General features: G+C 43.0%; 1 protein-coding gene and 1 long non-coding RNA gene across 3 annotated transcripts in view; one reads left to right on the top strand and one right to left on the bottom strand.

Moving 5' to 3' along the window:
- Nucleotides 1-488, bottom strand: part of UBE3C (ubiquitin protein ligase E3C) — a 210675-nt gene extending 210187 nt beyond the window's left edge. For both annotated transcript variants that reach the window (XM_064275135.1, XM_064275137.1), the window contains exon 1: nt 290-488. In XM_064275135.1, coding sequence (XP_064131205.1) covers nt 290-355 — 66 coding nt within the window. In that variant the 5' untranslated portion in view covers nt 356-488. The remainder of the gene's footprint in view (nt 1-289) is intronic.
- Nucleotides 142-5429, top strand: LOC135228505 (uncharacterized). Its single transcript, XR_010319075.1, has 2 exons — nt 142-276; nt 3654-5429. It is a non-coding gene; the product is annotated as an uncharacterized LOC135228505 (long non-coding RNA).
- The last annotated feature ends 10377 nt before the right edge of the window (nt 5430-15806 follow it).

Genomic DNA, 15806 nt, shown 5'->3' with positions numbered 1-15806 from the left:
CCGACTTCAACATCGGACACTGGGCTCGGCAGCGAGCGAGGGGGCTCCTCAGCCCGGCCCGGGGCGCACGCCTTCTGGCCGGAGCCGTGGGCTCCCACCCCCGCCGAGCGAGGCGCGCGCCCCGGTGTGGGTGTCCGCGGTGGGAAACAGCCTTATTCCAGGGGCACCCCAGCCGCCAAAACACGACCCGAGGACCGGCGCACCCAGAAACGCGGCTCTGCTCACAAGGCGTCTCCGCTCTTGGACGGTTTTAAAGAACATACAACATACAGAAAGGTTGGTCTCTTACCTTCCTACTCGCTCCTCCAAGGGACACCTTGGGCCTGGTTTTGAAATCCCCTTCAAAACTAAACATCTTTACAGCTTATCCCATCTAGGAAGAGATCCTGACCCCTAAATAGAGCCCGGGGCCGGCGGGGAGGGCGGAGGAGCGGCGAGGGCGGGCGCCGCCCGGTCGACTCCCGGGAGGAGGCGGCGGCGGCGAAGGGCGTAGGACCGAGCCGAGCCCGCGCCCGAGCCCGAGCCGAGCCCGCGCCCGCGCCCGCGCCCGCCCGCCCGCCCTCAGGGGCTCTGCCCGCCCAGCCTCTGCTTCTGGGGTGGGGAGGGGGCGGCCGAGGCGAGCAGGAGGACGGGGACGGTACGCGGCAGGAGGCGGCCCTTCCTCACCTCCCCCCTCATTCAAGTCTCCCCACTGCTCGCCGCCGAGGCCAAGGGCGCCCGGACAGGGGCGGCGACTCCCGCACTCGCACTAGGAAGCAGCCGCCTTGGGAGAGAAGATGGCCGCCGACTGCAGTTCGCGGCCGCGGCCCCGCGGCCCTGCGAGCGCGCGCGCCCCCGCCATCGATGACTCGGCGATCCCCCCCGCGGGCGTGCAGGCCGAGCAGTGGCTGCCGGGGCCGCGCTTCCGCCGGCGCCCCGCCCCCAGCGCGCGCGCCGCCGCCATCGATGACTCGCGGATCCCCCCCGCGGGCGTGCAGGCCGAGCAGTGGCGCCGGGGCCGCGCCTCCGCCGGCGCCCCGCCCCGAGCGTGCGCGCCCCCGCGAGGCGCGTCCGGAGCCTGGGCGCGTTCCTCGGGGCTGGGGGGCGGCTCCGTGCACCTTTACCTGGCTCTGCCGTCACGGCGGGTCCCGCGGTGATAGGTGGGACGCAGAGCGAAGCCGCCGTTGCCACTCCGCCTTCTTGCGGCGCACATCCCTTCCTTTGGGGGCGTATGACCGAAGCTGTTCCTAACGAGCCGGAGAGCTTGGAGGCGGCTCCGCCCTTGAAAACGGCTCCAAGGACGGGGATGCGTGCATGGGGGCGTCATCGGCCCCGAGGCCCTGGAAGCTGCATTCGGAATTTTGTGTGTGCATTTTCTGAGAAGCGAGTTCATAGCTTTCAGTATGACGCCAAACTTAATTAGAGTGAGACGAAAAAAATTGGTTCTCTTAGATATTTGGTGCCCTGTGGAGAGGAAGGAGCCCCGGAGGCGAAGTGGTTAAGCGTTCGGCCCCAAAAGGTCGTCAGCTTGAACCCACCAGCCTCTCCTTGGAAACCCTACGGGGCAGCTCTGCAGTGTCCTGTAGGGTCGCTGGGACTAGGAACCGACTCCGTGGCGATTCCACAAAAGTGGAATAGTCTAGTGAAAAGAGCAAACCTTAGAGGTGAATTTCGGTCCCAGATCAGCCACTTACCACTCATGCCACGACTGGGCTTTTAAATTCACTCATCTTTAAAATGAGGGCAGACCTTCGTGTGGATCAAATAATTCCAGATGTCCTTTTAAAAAAGGAATATGCTTTATCAGTGAAAGATATCAATAAATTGCTCCTTTCATCCAGTTGGTGAATGAAACATAGCCCTGCTGTATCGAGCTTACATGAACTGATACCATTAAGCATATAGATGGTATAAAAATTCACTTTCGGACACTGAGCTTCTGTTAAGGGCGATGGCATAATTTGGGAGTGGATAAGGGTGATGGTTGAGCAACCAAACCAAAAACCAAACCCAGTGCCGACTCACAGCGACCCTATAGGACAGAATAGAACTGCCCCATAGAGTTGCCAAGGAGCGCTTGGCGGATTGGAACTGTGGACCCTTTGGTTAGCAGCCATAGCACTTAACCACTAGGCCACTGAGCAACATGATCTATGTAATTAATGTCACTGAACTGTACATGTGAAGGTCGTTGAAATGTCAAAAAAAAAAAAAAAAAAAACCTCCCCTGCCCATGCTCACAAAGCAGACTTCTCATAGTCATATAACATTTTTGTCTTGCATGAGGGAATGCACTAGCCAGAGGGTGCCAGTGATATTTTTCATTGCCTTCCGCCCAAACTTGGACAATTCTTAGAACAAAATTTTTTCTGACCATCCCTGTGCAGAAAAGGATTAAGATTAGCATATCTCACTTTTAGTTCCCTTTGTGAGTGAAAAAATATTTGAAGACTGCTTTGGCTCTATGGCATCTCAAAACCAGTGTACCCAACAAAATCATTGGATACGTTAAAAAAAAAATGTGCCCGATGAAGACAAACATTCCAGCGAATGTGGTTGTATTAGTTACCTACCATTACGCAGTACTAGGGCAGACCGTGAAGGACTGACTGTTAAGGTGGACCCCATGGTCTCCACCTCCTGGTGTTCATGCCCTCCTGTGATCTCTTCATCTGAGTGTGGTCAGGACCTGTGACTTACTTCTAGTCAATAGCCTACAACAAAGACAATGAGATGTACATGAATTACATGCAGATGATTATGTTATATAAGCCTGTAGCCCCCTCTTGCTGGAATATCCTCTTTGCTGGCTTTAAGGAACTAAACCCAAATGGCAAGGAACTGAAGGTGGGTGGCCTCTAGGAGCTGAGGGTGACCACTGGCCAACAGCCAGCAAAACATTGAAGGCTTCTGTTCTACAGCCACAAGGAACTGATTTCTGCCAACAACCTGATGAGCTTGTAAGCAGACCTTTCCCCGTCCGAGCCTCAGATAAAAACCACAGCCTCAGCCGACGCCTTGCTTACACTCTTGTGAAACCCTAAATGCAGGACCCAACTAAGCTGCGTCTAGACTTCTGTCTGCCTCACAGAAACTACAAGACGATAAATGTGTGTTGTTTCAAGTTGCTTAAATTGTGGCAATTTGTTACATAGAAATAGATAGCTAATATAGTGGCTTAATGCAGAGTTTTTCAAATTCTGAGCTGAGACCCAACAGTGAGTTGTGAAATGCGCTTAGTGGTTTTCAACTAGCATTAAAAAAAAAAAAAAGTAGAGGAGAAAACTGAAAAAAATATTAGTGCATCCCACGTAGTCAAGATAAATATTAGCTTTTTAGATTTTCATTTCCGTTATGTGTGTGTATGATGTATATGCGTGTATGTGTAAACATGATACATATGTGTGTGTATGATGTATATGTATACGAACCGAGTTGCATTGCAAAATGTATTATTATAAGTCAGAATCAAAAAGTTTGAAAGCCACTCTATTATTGCACGGTTTCCCAATTAATATATATACATATATAAAAAAAAAAACTTTTTTTTTTATAGCCACTCTAATATATCAAGAAATCCTTGATTCATAAAAATGTCCAAATTATACCAATTTTGAAATTTTCCTGGTTTTGTAAATAAAGCAATGACACACCGTTTTCTTTTTACCTGTCAGAGCAGCAAAGATTAAAAGTACTGGTGTTGATGCGGAGCCAAGATGGCGGAATAGACAGGCGCTTCCATCAAGCCCTCTTTACACCAAAGACCCGAAAAAACAAGTGAAAGGAGTATATTTGTGACAAGCTGGGAGCCCTGAGCATCAAAGGCAAGCTTAGACAACGAACTGAGGGGCAGGGGGAGGAAGAGACCATTCAGAAGTGGAGAGGAGTTGCCAGACCTGAATCGTGGGGAGCCCTCAGGCACCATTCCTGGACTGGCTGTGGTGGCGGCAGCGGCAGAGGCAGGCTGGTCCTAGCGTTCGGCCACCGTTTCCTCAGGGAGAAGCAGCCAGCCACACAGCCCACTCACACCTCCATCACCTGAGCTGAAGGGCACTCTCGCCAAAAGCTAAGTACTTGCGTATATTTTACCGCGCCCCTCCCACCCCCAAGCCAGATTCAGCGGCTGAATCCCTAGGCCTGAGATACACCCTGGTGAGCACCTGCAGCCGTCCTCCCAGCCTTGGGGAAGGAAAAAATCTCCAACTGGGGGTAAAAGATAATTTGCCAGCTCCATTAACTGGGGGAGCTCAGGACAGAAGTGGCTCCTGTCCAGGCATAAACTGTCCGTGGACCTTGAGCACCTTTCCCTTCTGCATAGACCTGTGTGGGCCTATTTCGGGAGAATAGGCCCTTGTTGGCAAACTCCAACCATATCAGCGGTGCAGTGGAGAGGTGGGTGTTTGACTTTTGACATTGCTTTGCCTATTAAACAAGGTACTCACCTACCCACAACAGGGACGTAAGGACTGGTGGCTCCGCTTGGGTTGCCCAGCCGCCCATGACAGGGGCCCAGGGATATCTGGTACCTCCCGTCCTTACAACAAAATCTTTGGGTGCCCACGGTCCCTCTGCAGAGCCCACCCAAGAGCATGCTCTAGGGAACAGAGACGCGTTTTCCTCAGAGACACTTGGGGGCCGGTTCTCAGCCCCCTGCCTTATTCAGAGCATGACCCCTGCTGCAATCAGATACCGGTATGTACACCAATCACCCCTGCACCTCTAAGACTGTGGGACAGAGCTTGTACCACACACTTGATGATCAGCTACCTGGAAACCTGAGCTGAATTCATACAAGAAAACTGAATGGATTCCTAGAATGATATACCTGATAACAGCTCTAGCCAGCTGGGGACAGGACACCAGAGCTCCAAAGGCAAAAATAATCAACCTAGCTCACTCAAGCAACCCATGGGGTATACCAAAACAAAACAAAGCAAGCAGCTATGACACAGTAAGCCAGGATACACTAATACAATAACTTATAGATGGCTCGTAGACAACAGTCAATATCAAGTCACATAAAGAAATAGTCCGTGATCACGTCAACAGGCTCTCAAAACAAAGAATCCAGGGATCTTCTAGATGAAAGTACATTCCTGGAATTACAGGATGCAGAATACAAAAGTTTAATATAAGTTTAACCCTTCAAGACATCAGGAAGGAAATGAGGCAATATGCAGAACAAGCCAAGGAACACACACATAAAGCAACTGAAGAAATCAGAAAGATTATTCCAGAACATAATGAAAAGTTTAATACGCTGGAAAAATCCATAGACAGACAGCAATCAGAAATTCAGAAGATTAACACTAAAATTACAGAATTAGACAACTCAATAGAGTCAGAGGAGCAGAATTGAGCAAGTAGAAGCTAGAATTTCTGAACTCGAAGATAAATCACTTGGCACTAATATATATGAAGAAAAATCAGATAAAAGAATTTAAACAAAATGAAGAAACCTTAAAAGTCATATGGGACTCTATCAAGAGAAATAAGAGTGATTGGAGTACCAGAATGGGGAGGGATAACAGAAAATATAGAGAAAATTGTTGAGGATTAGTTGGCAGAAAACTTCCCTGATATTGTGAAAGATCAGAAGATATCTATCCAAGATGCTCATTGAACTCCACATAAGGTAGATGTTAAAAGAAAGCCACCAAGACATATTATAATCATACTTGCCAAAACCAAAGATAAGGAGACAATTACAAGAGCAGCGAGGGATAAAAGAAAAGTCACCTACAAGGGAGAGCCAATAAGAATAAGCTCGGACTACTCGGCAGAAACCATGCAGGCAAGAAGGCAATAGGATGACATATTTAAAAAACTGAAGGAAAAAAATTGCCTGCCAAGAATCATATATCCATCAAAACTGTGTCTTAAATATGAAGGTGAAATTAAGACATTTCCAGATAAATGCAAGTTGAGGGAATTTGTAAAAACCAAACCAAAACTACAAGAAATACTAAACGGAGTTCTTTGGTTAGAAAATCAATAATATCAGGTATCGACCCAAGACTAGAACACTGGGCAGAGCAACCAGAAGTCAACCCAGACAGGGAAATCCAAAAAAACAAAGCAAGATTATTAAAAAAAACAAGCTCAAAACAGGGTAATAGCGATGTTATTATATAAAAGAAGGCAACATTAAAATAATAATGAGGGACTAAGAAACGTAATCATACACTTTCCATATGGAGAGGAAGATATGGCCATACAAAGAAATAAAAGTTAGTTATAAATTTAGAAAAATAAGGGTAAATAATAAGGTAACCACAAAGGAGACAAGCTATCCTACTCATCAAAATACAATACAAGGGAAAAATATAGACTCAGCAGAAACAAAATCCAGAACAACAAATATGAGGAAAGGACAATATATAAAGAAAATCTACTCAGGACGTAAAATCAAGTGGGAAAAAGAAGCTGTCAACACACAAAAAAAGACATCAAAATGATAGCAGTAAATTCATACCTATCCATAATTACCCTGAAGGTAAATGGACTAAATGCACCAATAAAGAGCACCTGCAGCTGTCCTCCCAGCCTTGGGGAAGGAAAAAATCTCCAACTGGGGGTAAAAGATAATTTGCCAGCTCCATTAACTGGGGGAGCTCAGGACAGAAGTGGCTCCTGTCCAGGCATAAACTGTCCGTGGACCTTGAGCACCTTTCCCTTCTGCATGGACCTGTGTGGGCCTATTTCGGGAGAATAGGCCCTTGTTGGCAAACTCCAGCCATATCTGCGGTGGCACATATGGACTAAAAAACAAGATCCGTCTATATGCTGCCTACAAGAGACACACCTTAGACTTAGAGACACAAACAAACTAAAACTCAAAAGATGGAAAAAAATATATCAAGCAAACAACAATCAAAAAAGACCAGGAGTGGCAATATTAATTCCTGACAAAATAGATTTAAAAGTTAAAGCCATCAGAAAAGTTAAGGAAGGACACTATATAATGATTAAAGGGACAATACACCGAGAAGATATAACCATATTAAATATTTATGCATCCAATGACAGGGCTACAAGATACATAAAACAAATTCTATCAGCATTGGAAAGTGAGATAGACAGCTCCACAATAATAGTAGGAGACTTCAACATACTACTTTCGGTGAAGGACAGGACATCCACAAAGAAGCTCAATAAAGACAGGGAAGATCTAAATGCCACAAACAACCAACTTGACCTCATAGACATATACAGAACACTTCACCCAACAGCAACCAAATATACTTTCTTTTCTAGTGCACATGGAACATTCTCTAGAACAGACCACATATTAGGTCATAAAGCAAGCCTTAGCAGAATCCAAAACATTGAAATATTACAAAGCATCTTCTCTGACCATAAGGCCATAAAAGTGGAAATCAATAACAGGGAAAAGAAATCAAACACTTGGAAACTGAACAATACCCTGCTCAAAAAAGACTGGATTACAGAAGATGTTAAAGATGGAATAAAGAAATTCAGAGAATCCAATGAGAATGAAAACACTTCCTATCAGAACCTTTGGGACACAGCAAAAGCGGTGCTCAGAGGCCAATTTATATCAATAAATGCACACATCCAAAAAGAAGGAAGGGCCAAAATTGAAGAATTATCCCTACAACTTGAACAAATAGAGAGCAACAAAAGAAACCCACAGGCACCAGAGGAAAACAAATAATAAAAATTAGAGCTGAACTAAATGAAATAGAAAACCGAAAAATGATTGAAAGAATTAACAAGACCAAAAACTGGTTTTTTGAAAAACTCAACAAAATTCATAAACCATTGGCCAAACTGACAAAAGAAAAGCAGGAAAGGAAGCAAATGACCTGAATAAGAAACGAGATGGGCGATATTATAACAGACCCAACTGAAATTAAAAGAATGATATCAGATTACTATGAAAAACTATACTCAAACAAATTTGAAAACCTAGAAGAAATGGATGAATTCCTAGAAACACACTACCTACCTAAACTAACACAGAGGTAGGACAACTAAATAGACCCATAACAAAAGAAGAGATTGAAAATGTAATCAAAAAACTCCCAACAAAAAAAAAGCCCTGGTCTGGATGGCTTCACTGCAGAGTTCTACCAAACTTTCAGAGAACAGTTAACACCACTACTACTAAAGGTATTTCAGAGCATAGAAAAGGACGGAATACTACCAAACTCATTCTATGAAGCCACCATCTCCCTGATACCAAAACCAGGTAAAGACACTACAAGAAAAGAAAATTATAGACCTATATCCCTCATGAGTGTAGATGCAAAAATCCTCAACAAAATTCTAGCCAATAGAATTCAACAACATATCCAAAAAAATAATTCACCATGACCAAGTGGGATTCATACCAGGTATGCAGGAATGGTTCAACATTAGAAAAACAATTAAATTAATGTAATCTACCACATAAATAAAACAAAAGACAAGAATCACATGATTTTATCAGTTGATGCAGAAAAGGCATTTGACAAAGTTCAACACTCATTCGTGATAAAAAACTCCCAGCAAAATAGGAATAGAAGGAAAATTTCTCAGCATAATAAAGGGCATTTATACAAAGCCAATGGCCAACATCACCCTAAATGGAGAGAGCCTGAAAACATTCCAACTGAGATCAGGAATCAGACAAGGATGCCCTTTATCACCACTCTTATTCAACAATGTGCTGGAAGTCCTAGCCAGAGCAGTTAGGCTAGATAAAGAAATAAAGGGCATCTAGATTGGCAAGGAAGAAGTAAAAGTATCTCTATTTGCAGATGACATGATCTTATACACAGAAAACCCTAAGGAATCCTCCAGAAAACTACTGAAACTAAGAGAAGAGTTCAGCAGATTATCGGGATACAAGATAAACATAAAAAAATCAGTTGATTCCTCTACACCAACAAAAAGAACATCGAAGAGGAAATCACCAAATCAATGTCATTTACAGTAGCCCCCAAGAAGATAAAATACTTAGGAATATATCTTACCAGAGATGTAAAAGACTTATACAAAGAAAACTACAGTACACTTCTCCAAGAAAGCAAGAGAGACATAAGTGGAAGAACATACCCTGCTCATGGATAGGAAGACTTAAGATTATAAAAATATCTATTCTACCAAAAGCGATCAATACATTTAATGCAATTCTGATCCAAATCCCAATGACATTCTTTAATGGGATGGAGAAACAATTCACCAACTTCATATGGAAGGGAAAGAGGCCCCAGATAAATAAGGCATTACTTAAAAAGAAGAACAAAGTAGGAGGCCTTACTTTACCTGACTTTAGAACCTATTATACCGCCACAGTAGTCAAAACAGCCTGGTACTGGTACAACAACAGATACATGGACAAATGGAAAAGAATTGAGAATCCAGACATAAATCCATCCACATATGAGCAGTTAATATTTGACAAAGGCCCCAAAACAGTTAAATGGGGAAAAGACAGTCTTTTTAACAAATGGTGCTGGCATAACTGGATATCCATCTACAAAAAAATGAAACAAGACCCATACCTCACTCCATGCACAAAAACTAACAAAATGGATCAAAGACCTAAGTATAAAATCTAAAACGATAAAGATCAGGGAAGAAAAAATAGGGACAACGTTAGGAGCCCTAATACATGCCATAAACAGTATAGAAAACATTATAAACAACGTAGAAGAAAAACTAGATAACTGGAAGCTGCTAAAAATCAAACACTTATGCTCATCCAAAGACTTCACCTACAGACTGGGAAAAAGTTTTTAGCTATGACATTTCTGATCAGCACCCGATCTCTAAATCTACATAATACTGCAAAAACTCAACTGCAAAAAGACAAATAACCCAATTAAAAAATGGGCAAAAGATATGAATAGACACTTCACTGAAGAAGACATTCAGGTAGGTAACAGATATATGAGGAAATGTTCACAATCATTCGCCATTAGAGAAATGCAGATCAAAACTACAATGAGATTTCATATCACTCCAACAACACCGGCATTAATCCAAAAAACACAAAATAATAAATGTTGGAGAGGCTGTGGAGAGATTGGAACACTTCTGCACTCCTGGTGGGAACGTCAAATGATACAACCACTTTGGAAATCCACTTGGTTCTTCCTTAAAAAGCTAGAAATAGAACTACCATACGATCCAGCAATCCCACTCCTTGGAATATATCCTAGAGAAATAAGAGCCTTTACATGAACAAACATATGCACACCCGTGTTTATTGCAGCGCTGTTTACAATAGCAAAAACATGGAAGCAACCAAGGTCCCCGTAAACAGATGAATGGATAAATAAATTATGGTGTATTCACACAACGGAATACTATGCATCGATAAAGAACAGTAAGAAATTTGTGAGACATTTCATAACATGGAGGAAGCTGGAAGGCATTATGCTGAGTGAAATTAGTCAGTTGCAAAAGGACAAATATCGTATAAGACCACTAGTATAAGAACTTGAGAAATAGTTTAAACTGAGAAGAAAACATTCTTTTGTGGTTATAAGAGAGGGGAGGGAGAGAGGGTGTGAGATGGGTATTCACCAACTAGATAGTAGATAAGAACTACTTTAGGTGAAGTGAAAGCACACAGTACAGGGGAGGTCAGCACAATTGGACTAAACCAAAAGCAGTTTCCTGAATAAAGTGAATGCTTCGAAGGCCAGCGTAGCAGGGGCAGGGGCCTGGGCACCATGGTTTCAGGGGACATCTAAGTCAACTGGCGTAATAAAATCTATTAACAAAACATTCTGCATCCCACTTTGAAGAGTGGCGTCTGGGGCCTTAAACGCTAGCAAGCAGCCATCTAAGATGCATCAATTGATCTCAACCCACCTGGACCAAAGGAGAATGAAAAACACCGAGGACACAAGGTGATTACGAGCCCAAGAGACAGAAGGGGCCACATGAACCAGCGACTACATCATCCTGAGACCAGAAGAGCTAGATGGTGCCTGGCTACAACCAATGACAGCCCTGACAGGGACCACAACAGAGAACCCCTGAGGGAGCAGGAGAGCAGTGGGATGAGGACCCCAAATTCTCATAAGACCAGACTTGATAGTCTGGCTGAGACTAGAAGGACCCTGGTGATCATGGCCCCCAGATCTTATCTTGGCCCAGAACAGGATCCATTCCCAAAGCCAACTCTTCAGACATGGATTGGACTGGACAATGGGTTGGAGAAGGATGCTGATGAGGAGTTAACTTCTTGGATCCGGTGGACACTTGAGACTATGTTGGCATCTCGTGCCTGGAGGGGAGATGAGAGGGTGGAGGGGGTTAGAAGCTGGTGAAAAGAACACGAAAAGAGAGAGTGGAGGGAGAGAGCAGGCTGTCTCATTAGGGGGAGAGTAACTGGGGGTGTGTAGCAAGGTGTATATGGGTTTTTGTTTGAGAGACGGACTTGATTTGTAAACTCTCACTTAAAGCACAATGAAAATTATTAAAAAAAAAAAAAAAATACTGGCATTACCCAGTGTGTGACTTCAATAAGTGAGTCTGCTTTGAAGTCTCAGATTTCGCTTCATGTAAATCATTCAAAGGTCTAGATTAGGAAGCGAGGAGTAGGCAAGCCCATTCAACTCTCATACCAACCGTCATTCACCAATGTCAGCTTTGTCGGTAATTAAGGTGTTGCTATGGATTGAACTGTGTCCCCCAGAAAGTTATATTGAAGTCCTAACCCCTGTACTGTGAATATGACCCTGTTTGGGAACAGGGGTTTGTTTTGTTATGTTAATGAGATCATACCAGAGTAGAGTGGGTCTTAAACAAATCACTTCTGAGAGGTGTTTTATAAAAAGAGCAGAAGAGACACACAAACATTGGGAGACACCACACGAAGACGGAAGCAGATGAATCTACAACTCAGGAATGCCAAGGATTGCGGCAGCTACTAGAAGCTGAAAGAGATAAATAAAGAAGGACCTTCGTCTAGAGCCAACGCCCCAAATTCAAACTTGTAGCCTCCAGAGCTACGAGATAATAATTTTCTGTTCTTTAAAGCCACCCCGTTGTGGTATTCTTTGTTACAGCATCCCTAGAAAACTAAGACAGGTGTTTTGGCCTCCATCTGCTGGGTCTTTTTAAAATTTTTTAACTGATTAAGAGCATGGGCAGGGAAAAACAAACAAACCCACTGACGTTGAATAGATTGCGACTCGTGGCGACTTGATGTGTTACAGAGTAGAACTGCTTCCTAGGGTTGTCTCAGTTGTAATCTTTATGGAAGTGGATCACCCAGCCTTTCTTCTGCAGTGACACTGGGTGGGATTAACCACCAACCTTTAGGTTATCAGGTGAGCACAAACCGTGCCACCCATGGACCTGTGGGCGGGGAAGAGGGTGATGTATACTGGGCCTCCTCATAGCCCAGCCCTGCTGTCCTTCACTTGGTCTAAGTTTCCCTGCACCTCTCATGGTCCAGACACCTCTATGCTGACCCCAGTGTTGGCTCTGGGTGGCCCCAGTGTGTGAGCCAACTATGCATTTGGTGGTCCACTGTAGAGTTAGTAATCTGTCCCCATGCTAGAGAAACACTGGCCACTGTGCACTGTCAAAAGATCCTTTATTTGTATCCAACATGATTCCTACTGAAAGATTTTCAAGGATTTTAAAGATTTTTTTTTTTTAATTACAGAAAATTTCAAACATAATAGAATGAAATAGTATAGCCAACCTGTTACCCTCACGCAGCTTCAATGGTTATCAACCCATGGCCAATCTTTGTCATTCGTACCTCAATCACTAACCACCCCCATTATTTTAAAGCAAATCCCAGACGTTATTTCATCTGTAAATACTCAGTGTGTATCTCTAAAAAAAAATGGGTTTTCTTTGAAAACATAATTATATCACTATCACACAAAAATTAACAATAATTTTCAAGGATAATTTGGCTATATAAGGTTTTCATCCATGTGCGCCGACCTTAGAACCTAATGCCTGTAAAATATGATTCCAGTGTAAGCCATGGAGCACTGGTGGCGCAGTGGTTAAGAGCTCGGCTGCTAACCAAAAGGTTTGCAGTTCAAATCCACCAGCAGCTCCTTGGAAACCCTATGGGGCGGTTCTACTCTGTCCTGTAGGGTCAATATGAGTCGGAGTCAATTCAACGGCAACAGTTTTTTGTACTTTTTTTTAATGTAAGTCATTGTATATTTGTCCTTGTTTCCATTCTGGACTGCACACTCTCAAAGGGTAAGGGCCTGTTTAGCTCACTTTTGTACATACCGCAGTGCCATGTAACAGGTCCTTAAATATTTGTCGAATAAAATAGATTATTACTGGAAGGCAGTGGAAAGAGGTAGGTCAAAATTCTATAGCTACTACACACCCATTACAACAGCTAAAATAAACAAATTATCACAATACCAAAGGCTAGCAAGGAGGCAGACAAGCTATATCTTTTGTACGACGTTAGAAGCAATGTAAAATGGTACATTCTGGAAAATTGTTTGGCGGTTTCTTAAAAAACTAAACATACACTTAACACATGACCTAGCAATTGTACTCCTGGGCATTTTCCCCAGAATAATGAAAATTTATGTCTGTATAAGAACCTATATACAAATGTTCACAGGAGTTTTATTTGTAATAATGCGAATCTTGAAACAACCAAAATGTCCTTCCACAGGTGAATGGCTAAGCAAACCGTGGTACATCCAAGCCATAAAATACAACTGAGCAACAAAAAAGAACTACTGATACAACACCTTGTATGGCTCTCAAAGACATTATGCTCAGTTAAAAAAGCCAATCCCAAATTACGCCGTATGGTTCCATTTATGTAACAAATTATAAAATTATAGAGATGAAAAGACAGATTAGTGGTTCAAGGCGTTAGGGATGGTGAGGGATGGGGGATGGGTACGGTTATAAAGGGGGAGCAAGAGGGAGATCTTCCTGGTGATGGAATAACTCTGTATATCCTTTGATGGATGGCAGTGGTGGTTGCATGAGTTACATATGTGATAAAATGACGTAGAACTATACACGCATTGCACCAATGCCAGTTTCCAAGTTTGTATACTGTATTATAATTATCTAAGATATAATCACTGGGGAAAACTGGATGAAGGGTATACTGGACATCTCTGTACTATTTTTGCAACTTCCTGTCTATATCTCAAAGTAATAAGTTTCTTAAGCGCAGTCTAAAATAATGATAATAAAAACCTTGAATGCCACATACACACACACACATAAGTACACACACATACATGTATGTGTGTGTGTATATCCTATAGCTAAGGTTTACTAATGTCTGAAAAAGCCCTTAACGTCTCTGTTAGGAAATACGTACTCCTCTTAATTTTTACTTCCTTTCTTGTATTCCTTTTCATCAAACTGAATTCTGATATAAAATAAGCAATATGGCTTGTTTTGTTTTTAAGCTATTATTTTTGGAAGCTTATCTGAGGACTCTGATAATTGTAAACTGTTTTAGACGTTATTTTGCAACTTGCAGGAGAGAAAGGTACAGAGATTAAAAAGTTGTCTCTTTCCAAAGGAAAAAACTAATTTTCCTCCTCCTTACAAACTTTCTTGTCTTAGTTACTTCACAGTTCAAACATTTGGTTAAAATTAGTTGTATTTTTATTTTAACCGTTTATTTTTTAGAATAGTAATACAAGTTAACTGTAAAAGAAGTTCAAACAGTATCAACATATTCAAAGTACAAAGTGAAACTTCCCATGTGCCCTACCTATCTTTAAGATGCTTTATCCAGCTAACTTTCTTAATTCCCTGTCATTACTATAACAAATTACCACAGAATGTGACTTAAACAACACAAATTTATTGTCTTACAGCTATGGAGGTCAGAATTCTGAAATGGGTCTCACTGGGCTAAAATCAAGCTGTCCGCAGGGCTGCCTTCCTTCCGGAGGCTGTAGGGGAGGACCTGTCTCCCTGTCTTTTTCCAGCTTCTAGAGACCACCTAAGGAGCCATAGTAGTGCAAAGTTTAAGTGCTTGGTTGCTAACCAAAAGGCTGGCGGTTCAAACCCACCCAGTGGGAGGATGGCAATCTGCTCCCATAAAGGTTACAGCCTAGAAAACCCTATGGGGCAGTTTTACTCTGTCATACAGGGTCACTATGAGTTGGATCGACTCGACATCACCTAGCAACAGCAAGCAAGTGGAGACCACCTACAGTCCTCGACTCATGGCCTGAATCTTTCTGACCTCTGCTTCCATCATCACACCTCCCTCTCTGACGGCGATACTCCTGACTCCCTCTTGTAAGGACCCTTGTGATTGATTACACTGGGCCTGCCCAGATGATCCAGGATAACCTCCCCATCTCAAAATCCTTAACCACATATGCAAAATCCTTTTGCAAAGTAGGGTAACATATTCACAGGGTCCAGGTATTAAGATATGGGTGTCTTTAGGGAACCGCTATCCCATCTGCAGCACCAGCTATCTCGGCTTCTTCTGTTTTAAGTGGAGTCGTACTCCCTCTGCTCCCACACACAACTTTCTTCATGCACAAATATGCCATAGAAATTCTTCCACAAGTACTTAGAAATCTGCATTAATTCTAGTAGCTGCTTATAAATTCCATTGTATGAGTGTGCCATAATTTATTATTTCATCGTTTCCCTTTTATTTGATGCCTAGATTGATATAATTTTTTTTTTTTTTTTTTTTGCTACTAGAAATTCTGCTGCAGGAACATTCTCGCACAGACGTAGCAGTCATTTCTGCAGGACACGTACCAAAATGTGGAACGGCTCAATTGAAGGGTATGTATGCTTAAATTTTTTACTTCAACCAAAAAAAAAATCCAACCGACCAGTTGTCATCGAGTCCATTCCAACTCATG

This window comes from Loxodonta africana, chromosome 22, assembly GCF_030014295.1.
Source record: "Loxodonta africana isolate mLoxAfr1 chromosome 22, mLoxAfr1.hap2, whole genome shotgun sequence".
NCBI lineage: Eukaryota > Metazoa > Chordata > Mammalia > Proboscidea > Elephantidae > Loxodonta > Loxodonta africana.
The sequence above is the reverse complement of the archived record's forward strand: the minus strand, read 5'-3'. Positions and strand labels throughout refer to the sequence as shown.